The 16525-nt window shown below is 45.2% G+C and overlaps 1 protein-coding gene across 1 annotated transcript in view; it reads left to right on the top strand.

The window, feature by feature from the left end:
• Positions 1–13564, top strand: part of LOC126427928 (uncharacterized) — a 153676-nt gene extending 140112 nt beyond the window's left edge. Inside the window, exon 9 of the mRNA XM_050089822.1 lies at positions 12663–13564. Coding sequence (XP_049945779.1) covers positions 12663–12770 — 108 coding nt within the window. The 3' untranslated portion in view covers positions 12771–13564. The remainder of the gene's footprint in view (positions 1–12662) is intronic.
• Positions 13565–16525: the final 2961 nt, after the last annotated feature.

The raw sequence follows: 16525 nt of genomic DNA, 5'->3' as shown, positions 1-16525 counted from the left end.
ACTTTATTGACACATTCCTGGGGTCAGATACATCACATGATCACACTGACAGAACCACAGGCACATAGACACAGGCAACAGAGCATGCACAATGTCGGCACTAGTACAGTGTATATCCAACTTTCGCAGCAATGCAGGCTGCTATTCTCCCATGGAGACGATCGTAGAGATGCTGGATGTAGTCCTGTGGAACGGCTTGCCATGCCATTTCCACCTGGCGCCTCAGTTGGACCAGCGTTCATGCTGGACGTGCAGACCGCGTGAGACGACGCTTCATCCAGTCCCAAACATGCTCAATGGGGGACAGATCCGGAGATCTTGCTGGCCAGGGTAGTTGACTTACACCTTCTAGAGCACGTTGGGTGGCACGGGATACATGCGGACGTGCATTGTCCTGTTGGAACAGCAAGTTCCCTTGCCGGTCTAGGAATGGTAGAACGATGGGTTCGATGACGGTTTGGATGTACCGTGCACTATTCAGTGTCCCCTCGACGATCACCAGTGGTGTACGGCCAGTGTAGGAGATCGCTCCCCACACCATGATGCCGGGTGTTGGCCCTGTGTGCCTCGGTCGTATGCAGTCCTGATTGTGGCGCTCACCTGCACGGCGCCAAACACGCATACGACCATCATTGGCACCAAGGCAGAAGCGACTCTCATCGCTGAAGACGACACGTCTCCATTCGTCCCTCCATTCACGCCTGTCGCGACACCACTGGGGGCGGGCTGCACGATGTTGGGGCGTGAGCGGAAGACGGCCTAACGGTGTGCGGGACCGTAGCCCAGCTTCATGGAGACAGTTGCGAATGGTCCTCGCCGATACCCCAGGAGCAACAGTGTCCCTAATTTGCTGGGAAGTGGCGGTGCGGTCCCCTACGGCACTGCGTAGGATCCTACGGTCTTGGCGTGCATCCGTGCGTCGCTGCGGTCCGGTCCCAGGTCGACGGGCACGTGCACCTTCCGCCGACCACTGGCGACAACATCGATGTACTGTGGAGACCTCACGCCCCACGTGTTGAGCAATTCGGCGGTACGTCCACCCGGCCTCCCGCATGCCCACTATACGCCCTCGCTCAAAGTCCGTCAACTGCACATACGGTTCACGTCCACGCTGTCGCGGCATGCTACCAGTGTTAAAGACTGCGATGGAGCTCCGTGTGCCACGGCAAACTGGCTGACACTGACGGCGGCGGTGCACAAATGCTGCGCAGCTAGCGCCATTCGACGGCCAACACCGCGGTTCCTGGTGTGTCCGCTGTGCCGTGCGTGTGATCATTGCTTGTACAGCCCTGTCGCAGTGTCCGGAGCAAGGATGGTGGGTCTGACACACCGGTGTCAATGTGTTCTTTTTTCCATTTCCAGGAGTGTAGTTACAGATACCATAAATTTAAGCAACGAGAATGATAAGCTTTTTCGTATATTTTCAGTTTTAATCATAATGCGTAGAGGTTCACACTTGTTTGATTTCAAAGAAAATCATTATGCTTTTCGTTTTTAACAAAAATATTTCCAAAGCTTCTGCTCATCCAATCCATTCCCACTTGATGCAAGCATCCAGTGAATTTATAGTCTTTCTCGCGTCCGCAGTTGAACCTGTGATGGCCGGCAACTTTCTATATACAGAGTGGTCCATTGATAATGACCGGGCCTAACAACTCACGAAATAAGCGTCAACCGAAAAAACTACAAAGAACGAAACTCGTCTAGCTCGAAGGGGAAATCCAGATGGCGCTATGGTTGGCCAGCTAGATGGCGCTGCCATAGGTCAAACGGATATCAACTGCATTTTTTTTAAAATAGGAACCCCAATTTTTTAGTACATATTGGTGTAGTACGTAAAGAAAAATGAATGTTTTAGTTGGACCACTTTTTTCGCTTTGTGATAGATGGCGCTAAAATAGTCACAAACGTATAAGTACGTGGTATCGCGTAACATTCCGACAGTGCGGACGGTATTTACTTCGTGATACATTACCCGTGTTAAAATGGACCGTTTACTAATTGCGGTAAAGGTCGATATCGTGTTGATGTATGGCTATTGTGATCGAAATTTTTATGCACCAGGAATGGCATGGCGACGACTTTGAACGTAGTGTACAGTTCTATTTAACGACGAAGCGTCATTCACCAACCGCAGTAACGTAAACCGGCATAATATGCACTATTGGGCAACGGAATATCCACGATGGCTGCGATAAGTGGAACATCAGAGATCTTGGCGGGGTAATGTATGGTGCGGAATTATGGCAATCTAAATGGTGCAGTATATGCTGACTTCCTACGTAATGTTCTACCGATGTTACTACAAGATGTTTCAGTGCATGACAGAATGGCGATGTAGTCCCAACATGATGGATGTCCGGCACATAGCTCGCGTGCGGTTGAAGCGGTATTGATTAGCATATTTCGTAGCAGGTGGATTGGTCGTCGAAGCATCATACCGTGGCCCGCACGTTCACCGGATCTGACGTCCCTGCATTTCTTGCTGTGAGGAAAGTTGAAGGATATTTGGTATCGTGATCCACCGACAACGCCTGACAACATGCGTCAGCGCATTGTCAACGCATGTGCGAACATTACGGAAGGCGAACTACTCGCTGTTGAGAGGAATGTCGTTACACGTATTGCCAAATGCATTGAGGTTGTCGGACATCATTTTAAGCATTTATTGCATTAATGTGGTATTTACAGGTAATCACGCTGTAACAGCATACGTTCTCAGAAATAAGTTCACAAAGGTACGTGTACCACATTGGAAGAACCGAAATAAAATGTTCAAACGTACCTACGTTCTGTATTTTAATTTAAATAACCTACCTGTTGCCAAGTGTTTGTATAAAATTGTGAGCCATACGTTTGTGACTGTTACAGCGCCATCTATCATAAAGCGAAAAAAAGTGGTCCAACTAAAACATTCATATTTCTTTACGTGCTACACGAATATGTAATAAAGAATGGGGGTTCCTATTTAAAAAAAAACGCAGTTGATATCCGTTTGACCTATGGCAGTGCCATCTAGGGAGCCAACCATAGCGCCATCTGGTTGCCCCCTTTGTTCTTTGTTGTTTTTTCCTTTGACGCTTATTTCGTGAGATATTTGTCACGATCAATGGACCACCCTGTATACATTTGTGTGTGTGTGTGTGTGTGTGTGTGTGTGTGTGTGTGTGTGTGCGCGCGCGCGCGCACTACAAAATTATAACATTACATGAATGAATGTGTGCGTGCGTGTGCTACAAAATTATAACATTACATGAATGAATGTGTGCGTGCGTGTGCTACAAAATTATAACATTACATGAAACGTAATGAATAGATCGAATGGCATTGTTGAACGGGAGGCCCCATGCGGTGAAGTTCGGCCGCCGAGTGTAAGTCTTATTTCAGTCGACGCCACACTGGCCGATTTGAGCGCCGGTGGTGAGGATGAAATAATTATGAGGAGAACACAGCACCCAGTCCACGAGCGGACAAAACCTCCAACCCGGCCGAGAATCGAACCCGGGCCCGCTTGCATGGAAGGCGAGCACGTTATCACCCAGCTAAGCAGGCATCACGTTTAAATCTCTTATTTCTTTGAACTCTATTCGCAACACATTTTGTAGATGGTATCCACATATTCTGTTAAATGTAGCTACAAAATTATGTTGTTGCACGACTCATGGTATCACGTTATAATACATTTACCGTGATTTTATTACATATTGTGTGGTGTCACCGCCAGACACCACACTTGCTAGGTGGTAGCCTTTAAATCGGCGCGGTCCATTAGTACACGCCGGACCCCCGTGTCGCCACTGTCAATGATAGCAGACCGAGCGCCACCACACGGCAGGTCTAGAGAGACGTCCTGGCACTCGCCCCAGTTGTACAGCCGACGTTCATAGCAATGACTTAGCTAGCGAAGCTACACTGACAAATACGCTCTCATTTGCCGAGACGATAGTTAACATAGCCTTCAGCTACATTTGGTACGACCTAGCAAGGCGCCGTATTCAATTGATAGTTATTATGTGAAGCATGTATCATCAAGAGCGATGTTCTACAGTTGTGGATTAAAGTTAAGTATTACATCATCTACGTACTTTATTTGCAATTCTCAAGATATTGCCCTGTTCCAGACCTCAAGCCAGTCAGCGTGTAATTAAACGCGTGCATTTCGGCCTCCTCTAGAAAAACAGTGTTGGCTCTTCTACCAACACTACATATTGTATATATTATTATTTATGATTTATTGACTGGGGTGTCTTTCAATATCGCGGGGTAGCATGAGACTTTTAATTAACTTATATCGCAATAACACTCGTACGGACATCGGCTGCCCCGAAGTACGTCCGATATAATATTTTTAAACACAATGCGTGACTCACCGCCTTCTAATAAATAGTTTGCGTGAGCGCTGCTATTTAGAAAAGAAAATATGCGTATTCTTACGCAAACTGTAATTATTAATATGGGTCTCAGGGGCTACTGGTTATTTATGTACCAAATTTCACAAAGATTAACTGAGATATAGCGGAGCTTATTGAAAGGAAAGATTTTCAATATTTCGTGTTCATTATCTGAAGGCAAAACTGGAGAGAATTTCATCTGCCGTTAAGCGGCCAAAATGAAACATACTGAACTCATTCAGTGCTGTGAATTTTAGTAAATGGAATCTATCACTACTCTCTTTAACTTTTATATTAATGGAAGATCAAAACTGAGAAGTCTCTCGCAATTACTTTTAATATTATAACATGAATTATTAATTATAAAAGATCGTCAGCGTAAAGGCCGACGAAATGCTGCTAGAGAAGCCCACCTCCCTGCAACTCGAACTTCTGAAAAAACTTGGTTAGTGATAATTAATGGTTGTGACCATGAGAGGTGACAAGTAAGTCAATAATACACACTTTCTAATAACAATTTCTACTATATTTTGCTAAATTACAGAAAAAACTTACATTAATTATCAGACTGCGCTACAATGGCGGCCTACCGCTAGACGAAACAAAAACGGAAGAGAGCGTTCAATCGAAGCATTGTCTCTGACCTTCATGGCCTATGTTGTACAGAAATTATACAAGAAACTGTTCTTTACAAAATTGTTAAGGCTTTCGTGGCCACTTGTTGATAAACTGCCTATTGGCTTCTGTCTTTGGTTCTTCGGCCGACGTTCATCTAATGATTTTTCTGACGTTTCGCCAGCACGAGTGGCTGGCATTGTCAAAGCTTTACCCTCCATTGCCCGTGGTGAATTGGAGCCGAGCTATATGTACCTGGCGCGCCAACGTCCGAGGGCTTCTCCGCGGTCATTTCCGGTGCGGTTCTCCTCTTGCTACCTGCGACGGTCGTTCGCTGCAGTACGGGAAGCCAGGATCCGTTTATTTTAAGGCTTTCCTCTTTCTTGCTGAAGCTGTTCCCGTGTTGTTGTATTTCTATAGCTTCTCTGAACAAGCGCGTGTGATAGTGCTTCTCTACAGCCAGAACTTCCGTGTCGGCGGATTTTATTACGTGGTCGGTGTCATTCAGTGCGTGCTCTGCTACGGCCGATTTCTCCACCTGCCCCAACCTGCAATGTCGCTTATGCTCTTTGATCCTGGTGTTAATTGATCGTCCAGTCATTCCGATATAAACTTTTCCGCATGTGCATGGTATACGGTATATTCCCGACATTGCAAGTGGGTCTCTTTTCTCCTTCGCCGATCTAAGACACTCTTTGATCTTCCTTGTCGGTTTGAAAATCGTCTTTACGCCATGTTTGCGCAACGTACGGCCGATTCTGTCCGTCACTCTGGGAATGTATGGCAGAAAGGCCGTACCCGACATTTCTTTTTCTGGTTCCTTACTTCGCCGAGTGTTTGGCTGTGTCACACTTCTAATGTAATTTGTGGAGTACCCATTGCTCCTCAGGACAGTTTCCAGGTGTTGCATTTCCGTTTCAGGTGTCGTCCTGCTCTCGTTACGAGCGTACTAATCATGCCTCTTTTCTGGCTCGGGTGGTGGTTTGACAGCTTGTGCAGGTATCGGTCCGTGTGTGTCGGTTTCCGATACACGCTGTGTACCAGGTTTTCGCCGTCCCTTGTGACCAGCACATCTAGAAATGTCAGTTTCTTGTCCTTTTCTACTTCCATGGTAAATGTTATGTTGGCATGGAGGCTGTTCAAGTGTCTTTTGCTGACGAGCGCCTGGCATTTACAGCGGAGAGAATTTTCGCTCTCTGATTGTCCTACACCTGTTTTCGTTCCAAATTAAACCTTGCTTTAGGAAATATTTAGTGAAGATAACCTCGCCGGAGAAGCAGTTAGGTCCCCCTTCCCCCGCAGAATGTGTAACGCCAACTGCAGCCTTCAAAGTGGTCTGTCTGGCGAGTTACGTCGCTAAGTCCCATCCCGCTAAGTCCCATCAAGTATTCCAATTTCCGGGTGAATCTCAGATAACGCCTGTCTTTTTGCATATTCTCACCCAGACGAGAACAAATCGAGTAGTTGTAAATATCTGCCCAACTGGAAAGATAAGTAGTTTCCTCTGCTTGCTCGGAACGTAATTTTCCCCGGTGCTCTGATAACGTGAGTAGCAAGTTATGTTTCAGGTCAGCGGTTACTGCCGCCGTAAACGTACCCTTCCCAGCCCCGCTGTATGTCCAGAGAGCGCAAAACGTACCTTAACTGTCTTAGTAGGAAATGAAGTCAGTATGATTAAAGGCGGTTTTCAACAATATATCACACCACAATTAAAGAATTCTTTTTTCTTCCTGTATAACAAAAGGAAATAGTTCTAACAAAAGCAAGGACTATAGGAGGATTATTCGAATAGCTGGAAATCTACGCCGTGACTTTCCAACTGCCGGCCGGAGTGGCCGAGCGGTTCGAGGCGCTACAGTCTGGGACCGCGCGACTGCTACGGTCGCAGATTCGAATCCTGCCTCGGGCATGGATGTGTGTGATGTCCCTAGGTTAGTTAGGTTTAAGTAGTTCACGGCGTCAAAGTTGCAGACGCCGGCGCCTGTAAATGTATGTGTGTATACAGGCTGATTCTGTGATGATGTTACAAACTTTCAGTGAAGCTGCAGAAGGAATTATAGTCATCTTAGTTCGACATGAACACTCCAAAGGTGCATTAAATAAGCAATACGGCTACGTGCCGAAATAAAAAAGAAAGTGATGTACTAGAACAGAGAAACGAGCAAGCTGCCACCAATGCACGAGGATAATTACGGCGTTCACCCAGTTTAGGAGCAGCAAGGCTTTGTCCTCCGCCGGCCACGGTGGTCTACCGGTTCTAGGCGCGCAGTCCGGAACCGCGCGACTGCTATGGTCGCAGGTTCGAATCCTGCCTCGGGCATGGATGTGTGTGATGTCCTTAGGTTAGTTACGTTTAAGTAGTTCTAAGTTCTAGGGGACTGATGACCACAGATGTTAAGTCCCATAGTGCTCAGAACCATTTGAACCTTTGTCCTCCGGATAAACCAGCACCAACGGGGAGATGTGGAAAACAGTATGTTCCACAGGCCTCACTTCTTCTGGTCACGATGCCTCCATGGCATGTTTATACTGCTTCTCCTTACTCGCTCAGCGCGCTCAAAACAACCCTTCCACACTGAGTGCGTCGTAGCCAAACCAGACCGCCAGCGACCTCTTTCAACGGCAACCACCACGAATCTCCCTCTACGGGCTGCCCCAGTCTGCTCTGTCTAAACAAACCAAAGAGAGCGTCACACAGCAGCAGTAGAGACGTACTCGCAAGTCGGGCTGGAAGTATCTACCTGCAAGTTGGGAAGTATCGACCTTGCAGCACGGCTCAGCCCCCCCCCCCCCCCCCCCAAAAAAAAAAAAAAAGACTCGACCGCTAGGGCAAAGATGGACCGACAAGCCTTCGTCCTTTGGGGATAGCACGTTTGACTTGGCTAACGTTCTATCTGGACTTGCCCTGCCTCTTCGTTATGGATGCAGAGGCTGACCGAGGTGAGCACCCCGGAGATCCGCCAAAGGGAAACGAAGTGCAACGCTAACGTTCTCGAATCGCCTTCCTTTAAAATAGCAGGTTCGTATCCACGGTTATACTGCTCTGCCTCTCTCTTATGGACTTTTTAGATGTTCTTCTTTGCTCTTTCCCGTTTATCTTGAAGAACATTGGGTGATGTTTTATCGGGAAGTGAATCCGCAGTGCCCCGCAAATTGGAAAGCTGGGCAAAAAGCAAGGCAATAGGGGTGACCTGATGGGCCTCATGTCTTGCCATGTTGAAAGAAAAATTCAATCATCGCAAGGAACGATTCCATTTGGATTGCGCCTTGGCACGGAATGTGATCAACGCTGCCTTTAAGTTTCGATTAAACCTTTCGACAAAAGAAGGTTGACTGTAATATGGCATAGTTGTCACGTGGGTGACACCATGCTGAAAGCAAAAACGCCGAAATTCCCGGGAAGCAAAGGCGAATATATTCCGCTTAGATATTTGAGATGTATTAGTAGTCACCCCCCTCCCCTATCCTTACTCGAACACAGCCAAAAAAACCTAGTGAAACCGACAACGGCCACAAAAATATATCATACCTGGTCTGAGTACAGATCCCCATAACCAATGAATAATCTTGCCATGGGACGCTGTACCAGAGAGAACTGCAGCAGTCCCTTCTGGTTCCTGAACTTGGTTTCGCTAACTTACATGCCTGGCAGACTAGCCGCCTAATATCTGTACAGAGAGCCAATTTATGACCTGTCTAACCTTGTGTGTGTGGTCTTGTGTGTGGCAAGATGTCCTCCTAGTAGGGAGTCATGATGCTGGCACTAAGGCACGGGACAGAGAAACCTTCAACCGATCCCCCCGTCGAGGCCTGAAACACAAGACCCCCTTTGTGATCTGATATCCCAGAACCTCCTCGCCCACGCAACTCGCCACCTAAGAGCACAACACTCAGGCTCTGCCTCTTGTTCCTCCTCTCTGTTGGTGAACAAAGTCAGCACCTCAGCAACAACAGCTCTCACGATTCACAGCTCGTCAGAGAGTCGAACGAAGTCGTCCGCCCATTGTTCGTCGAACATGCATGCAGCTGAGTGTATCAGCCACCACATTCTCACTGCCCCTAATATGCCTCATCGAGAAGTCGAAAGCCTATAGATGCACCGCCCAACAAGCAATGCGGTGGGTTTTACAAGGGCGAGCCAGAATCCAGTCAGCGCCTGGTTGTCAGTTTAAAGTTCAAATTCTTGGTGCCGAGACAAAACAGGTCTATGAGTACCTCCAACTCTTACGTGGAATACTTAACTTTGGCCAGAGTCAGTGAACGGTATACATAACCAGTAGACCGTGTCTCTCCATTTTGCTTCTGGAGTATCCAGAGTTGGAGGTCAGATTTGGGCAGCCAGCATGGGAACATGTCTCAGTGCATCCATCAAAGTATCGAAGGCCACCTGCTGGTTTTCCATCCACTTAAACTCCAGTAATTTTTGTATCAGGTCGTGTTTGTAATAGGACTGATAGCTGTTTGTGATGATATTATGTAAACTGATAATGAATGGGAGAGAGAGGAAAGAAAAGGGAATGAACTAATGATACCAGTGACATTGGGACATTATATGGAATCAGCGTTGATCAGTGAAAATGTGTGCAGGGCCAGGATTCGAACCCAGGATCTCCTGCTTACTAAGCAGTTGCGTCAACAATTTTGCCACCCGGACACAGCTTTTATCGCAAATACATGGACTACGTCGGCATGCTCACAGGGTTGCCTACACTCGTACCTAGCGCCACCTGCCTGCAGTCCGTGTCGCCCGTGCTCTCTAATTTTAGATTCCAGCTGGAGGTCGAACGTAAACATGCATCCGAACTGAAAGTAGTCGACTCGTAGCCCATCGAGGTGGCATTCATATAATATCTTGTTTGACATCTCGGGTTGTCGGATGTTCTGCTGGATATCAGCGTCGTACTTGCACGATATTTCGGTAGCGTAGCACGTTACCTTCATCAGGTGCGACCTGAGACTACTCCTCGAGTGGACCTGGTCCAGTATTTATGCCGGTGGCCTTCCCCCTTCACCAGGCTCTCCCTCTGCGGTCCGCACCCGCTCGCTGCGAGTTGTCTCAGGTCGCACCTGATGAAGGTAACGAGTTAAGCTACCGAAATATCGTGCAAGTACGACGCTGATATCCGGTAGAAAACCCGTAAACCCAAGATGTCATTAGATCGCCGGGAAAGCCTGAAGAATTACAATATCTTGTTTGTTTGTCAGCTCTCTGTAGTGATGTTTATATGTTCACAGTGCATTTTATTCACGGAAAATCAGTCAGCACTGATAAGTTTATTATAATAATGTTTTTATGTGTCATGAGGCGTTGAATTTCTAGCCATTTTTTTAGGGTATCAGTAAAATTTTCAAAAACATTCTTTATGTTTTAGTTCTTTTTGTTCATTAAGATTTTTCTTATGTACACATTTGTGCGGATGTGGATTTCAAGTTCTTCGAAAGTATTGATTGTATGTCGTTTGAGTATTCTATGTAGAATTTTTATTGTAATGTCCGTCTTGATTGCATGAAATGTTTATTCACGTGACGGGTTTCGGTTCCTCTAGAACCATCTTCAGATCTGGAATTTCGGTTACAGGAGTAACCAGTCCACACACAGCAACACGCAGCATGTGAAGCTTACTGTGTGTGGACGTGTTACTCCTGTAACCGAAATTCCAGATCTGAAGATGGTTCTAGAGGAACCAAAATCGATCATGTGAATAAACATTTTATGCAATCAGGACGGTTTGGTAGATCCATGTAGCATGTAGACTAATTGCTCTCGCAGTCCCACGTGTATTCCACGATTCGTACTCTGAAATTTCCACCTTTTCGTTAGGTATAATATAAAAGAATACCTGAGGGGTAATCAAAAGGACGCTCCAGAATGCAACAGTCTAATACATAATAGCTGATGAAAGGCAAAAGCTATACTATATGTGTGCCATATACTTTTAAATTGTACTGTATTGAAACATAAACTTAAAAAATCGTTAATACAGACAGGCCTTATACTCTTGTAGCACAATAAGATATTGTAGCATATGTTGTAGAGAACACAGTACCAACATAGACGTAAGCAATATACTTTTATCGTATAATATTATTTTATATCCATTTGACCTATGGCAGCGCCATCTAACGGGCCAACCATAGAACCATCTGGTTTCCCCCTTCAAGCTAGACAAGTCTCGTTCTTTGTAGTTTGTTGGTTTGACGCTTATTTCGTGAGATATTTGGCCCGGTAACTATCAATGGACCACCCAGTATATTTGTCATCACTTTTTGATGCGACTTTCGGCCTGCCCTTTCGAGGTCGGTCCATATTCTAGCCAGTATCCGCATGTCTATGCAAGGTGTAATGGGCACATTTCAAGGAAATATGTTTTTGACGAGCTATTTCTTGCATTATAAGATCGACTGCACGTAAAGACACAATATCAGGACGTTTTTCTTTTGGAAGCTCCTTTCTTCGTCCCATTATCGATGTTTACAGTGAGCTCTCATCGAAGTTAACTTTTTGATATCTCGTGCACAACTACGTGCCCTTTTCCTACCTGTAGCCGTGTTTACATATTTGTTCAAATGTGTGTGAAATCTTATAGGACTTAACTGCTAAGGTCATCAATCCCTAGGGTTACACACTACTTAACCTAAATTACCCTAAGGACAAACACACACACACCCATGCCCGAGGGAGGACTCGAACCTCCGCCGGGACCAGCCGCCCAGTCCACGACTGCAGCGCCCCAGACCACTCGGCTAATCCCGCGAGGCTGTACATATTTGTTTAGTCCTATGAAGGCCATCGAGAGAGGAAAGATTATATCATACCATCATAATACATACTTAGCTCCATGCTATGCTTGGAAGCTGAGCAGCATAACAACGGAAAATTGTGTTTTGAGCGATTTAATTTTTAAAAAAACGTGGAACACTCCTCTTAAACGTTATATTGAGAATGACACTGGGGGAACAATATAGCTAAATCGTATTGGAATCTGATAACTAGCTTTGAATCTGATAACTAACTTTTTTTTATCTTAGTTTCAGGATGTTCGAAAACTTTTGAGCTATAGTGAGCGTTTTATTTCAATAGTGGCACGAGTCCATTTTTGTTCCTTCTGCGATACAGAGTTCTAAAGTTAAATGAGCACCGAAAAATCTACTGTTGAGATATCAGAAATATTAAAGCATATGGCTTCTTGCTGGAGATGAACCTTTCTATTGAAATAAGCCCTTCGTAATATATATACGGGCTGAGCTAGCAGTTGGATGGGTGACCATCTGGTCTGCCTATTACTGTTGGTAGGCGGGGTGCACTCAGCCCTTGTGAGGCAAACTGAGGAGCTACTTGATTGAGAGGTAGCGGCTCCGGTGTCGTGAAGTGGCGTACGGCAGGGAGAGCGGTGTGCTGACCACATACCCCTCCATATCCGTATCCAGTGACGCGTGTGGGCTGAGGATGGTATGGCGGCCGGTCGGTCCCGTTGGGCCTTCCCAGAACTTTTCAGACGGAGTTCAGTTTCATATGTATATAGATATGTTGTGCTTTGGCCTGATATGTGCTGCGGACCCATCAGAGAGAAAACTTCACTGTAATAACTAAATTCACGAATGTCCTGTGTGGTTAGTATAATGTTTATAAATGTCGGCATCTTTGTGTTTCCTCAGAGACGCCGAGACGCGGAGAGGCAGCGTATGATGGACGAAGAGCCGGCGAAGGAGAAGAAGGCACCGCTGGCGGAGGCGGAGAAGTTGAGCGACGCCGAGGAGGTGTGAACACGGGACCCCGGCATACATCGCGCGGACGTGCCTCGCGCGCCTGCCGGCGTCCGATCCACCTGTTGCAGCCGGCCGCACTCTGAATGCAAAACATGCGGCGCCCATTAAGCGCTAAGCGGGGGGCGCCCAAATAAACAGTGCCAAACACTGTGGACACGTCCACAAAAAAACCTGTACTTTAGCGTGTATTAACAACTCACCTCGATAATGCATCATTTCGCCATGAAGTCATTTCTGGAAAATTCAATCCAGAATTATATGCTGCCAACTCATCCATCACTTCATTTAGCACTGGCTGACGGACAACTCATACCACCATGTCTCGTTAGGTTACGTTTATTCCTGATTTTTGTGTTGAATCTCTGTGTTTCTACTATTAAGGTCGATCAGCAGGGACTTGTAGATAATGTACCATATGAACCTCTTTAACACATCACGGTTTTGCCCCAGTGCAACAACTCCTCTTGACACTGCCGCGGAAAAGGTGACGATATGGGCTGTTTGTGACAGCAAGACATTTCCCATGGAAATTGCATGTCGCCATGTACAGTTCACAGACATGTCGAATATCTTGTATCCATTCACTTTGCATCTTCTGCAGCTGTGTCCCTAACATAAGAGATATCGCTCGGTCGTAGGTTCATGGATAGCACTCACCTTGACTGCGATGACGGCAACATATGATTGATAGGCTGCCTGGCTATTTAAAATTATTTCATTTAACGTGAGAATTATTGATCACAGTAACTTTGAATAATGATCTCAAAAAATTGAAATAGAACATAAAAAAGCACTCCGTCTTCAGGCCACAAGTGGCCCATCCGACCGCCGTGTCATCCTCAGCTGAGGATTCAGATAGGAGCGGGGTCTGGTCAGCACACCGCTCTCCCGGTCGTTATGATGGTTTTCTGTGACCAGAGCCGCTACTGATCCGTCGAGTAGCTCCTTAATAGGCATCACGAGGCTGATTGCACCCCGAAAAATGGCAAAAGCGCATGGCGGCCCGGATGGTCACCCATCCAAGTGCCGACCACACCCGACAGCGCTTAAATTCGTTGATCTGACGGGAAACGGTGTATCCACTGCGACAAGGCCGTTGCCCTAAATAGAACATAAAGTCAATATTATTTCCAACATATGCCCTCTCTATGTATGAGCGATGTTTAATAACTACTGCACCACTTTTTTACTGAAGGCAGGTTGGTTTTGTTCAGGTTTCCAATACACCCTATTATTCCCTACTCTTCTGCCTACAGTACAAGATCATGCCTCAGGCATGGATGTGTGTGTGTCCTTAGGTTAGTTAGGTTTAAGTAGTTCTAAGTCTATTGGACTTATGACCTCAGATGTTAAGGCCCATAGTGCTTACAGCCATTTGAACCACTTTGAACCATCTCATTTCATTATGTTTTTTATTTTATTATGTTTATGGTTTCTCCATATCTACATCTCTACCAGTTCGAATTTCTTTTTAACTGCTTCCCACGGTTCATGATGCTCTTCTGCAAATGACAATCTCCAAAAAGGAAAGTTAACCGAACTCTTTTCCAACTTCTTGTTTGCTTATCCATACATAGGTTTCAATGTGTAACACTTATCACATCACTGTGACTGTTTAATATCGGGTCACTATTTTCAGCTTAGATTTTGAAATAAAAGCTCTCCGCAAGTGAAGTTTCTCCATGAGAACTCTGTTCTTTACATCGTGTGCCATCTACGTTTCTCTTCACATTCAGCTCCTTTAACCATACAGTGAAATGTATTCTTGCATTACACTAATCGCAAGATTTCAAAATGATATCACTGTAGGTAAATGTATTCCAAATAAATCACTTATTAACTTGCAGAGCAGTAAGTTAGTGAGTGAAGGTGTTCCAAGTACAGTATCTGCAAGCTTGCAAAGCAATAAATGAGAGTGAATGTATTCGAAAAATACCATTTGCAAGCTTGCAGCGCAATAATGAAATGAGTAAAATTGCTCCAAATACGCTATACGCAAATACGTCCAAAATTCACTGACTCTTCTCTGTACATGTAATTTTATTGTACTACAGTGGTACACGTTTGCACCCTTAAAGGAACAGAAGATCTATAGTTCCATCTTATTCTCCTTTCTTCTCGTTCTACTTACTGTTTTATTGTGGAGCCGCTGACCTGACCTCCCACAAGTATGGTGTAGTTACTTTTTACACGGGTAGTGCAGTATTCATCTTGACTGTGTGTTCATCGTTAAAGCGTTTGCTATAGTCTGTTGTTGTCTCCTTGTGAATGGAAAGTGTCTCACAACTTTAACAGAGAATGATAGTTCATATTTTGGTTAGTTGGTTCTGAGCACTATGGGACTTAACATCTATGGTCATCAGTCCACTAGAACTTAGAACTACTTAAACCTAACTAACCTAAAAACATCACACAACACCCAGTCATCACGAGGCAGAGAAGTTCATATTTTCACAGAAACCTTAGGAAGAACTTGTCTAGTGGCCTGGAACTGTACTGGTGAACGGATTCGAATGTCATCCAGTATTTTCATCCACCGACGACTTCCATCAAAGTACTCCCTTTTTAAATGATCGACTTTAATAGTGTGTTCCATTGCAAAGTCTCCTGAGGACATTAATTTTTAGATATAGCTATGAGGTTTTTTTTATATTTTGAATTATTGCGTAGAACTAGTATTAACTTTATATTTTATAACTATTTTATTTCCATTGTGTAGTACGAAATCGAAAAAACAGCAACAGCAAAATGAGACAAAACGTATGGTTTAAAATGTCCTTTACGATTCGCCGTTAAGTATTTATTGTACTGGAGCTTGTCAATCTAATAAAGACATACAAGCATATGATGACTGTATCTCCTCAAATTCCATTATTGTGTTTGTGGGTGTGTGTGTTTGTGTGTGTGTGTGTGTGTGTGTGTGCGTGTGTGTGTGTGTGTGTGTGTGTGTGTATGTGTGTGTGTGCGTATGAGAAAAATAAAGTACACAATGACAATACTGTGAACAAACCAAAACAAAGATACGATTAATGCTTCTTCATGCATTCAGTGTTAAAGTTATGACAGATTTTATGCAAAATAATTGAGTGTTTAAACACAATAATTTGAAATTTACTTATTTTTACACTATAACTGGAAGTCACATGTACAAGAGCATTACGAAAAAGGAAAATATACACATCAAAAAAAGTTTTGCATCATCTCGGTTCCCAGAACTCCTGAAAATAGTCGTTGACTGTGGATATTGTAACACCAACACAGTCCCTTTCATTGTTCAGAGATGTCATTAAATCCGCTCAAAGATGTAAACAATCACGCATGAGCAGCGCCTATTAGACGGAGGGGTCCGACAGCCGATCAGTTCCAGTTATTCCACCAGGAAGGCGGTACACGGCTCGTGTTGTCTGTAGTTCAACCATGCCTAGATGGTCAATACCACGGTTCGATCGAGTCCACATTGTTACTTTGTGCCAGGAAGGGCTCTCAACACGGGAAGTGTCCAGGCGTCTCGGGGCGAACCAAACCGAAGTCGTTCGGACATGGAGATACAGAGAAACAGGAACTGTCAAAATGGTTCAAATGGCTCTGAGCACTATGGGACTTAACATCTGTGGTCATGAGTCCCCTAGAACTTAGAACTACTTAAACCTAACTAACCTAAGGACATCACACACATCCATGCCCGAGGCAGGATTCGAACCTGCGACCGCAGCAGTCGCGCGGTTCTGGACTGAGCGCCTAGAACCGCTAGA

Source organism: Schistocerca serialis, chromosome 12 (genome assembly GCF_023864345.2).
Source record: "Schistocerca serialis cubense isolate TAMUIC-IGC-003099 chromosome 12, iqSchSeri2.2, whole genome shotgun sequence".
Classification (NCBI taxonomy): domain Eukaryota; kingdom Metazoa; phylum Arthropoda; class Insecta; order Orthoptera; family Acrididae; genus Schistocerca; species Schistocerca serialis.
The sequence above is the reverse complement of the archived record's forward strand: the minus strand, read 5'-3'. Positions and strand labels throughout refer to the sequence as shown.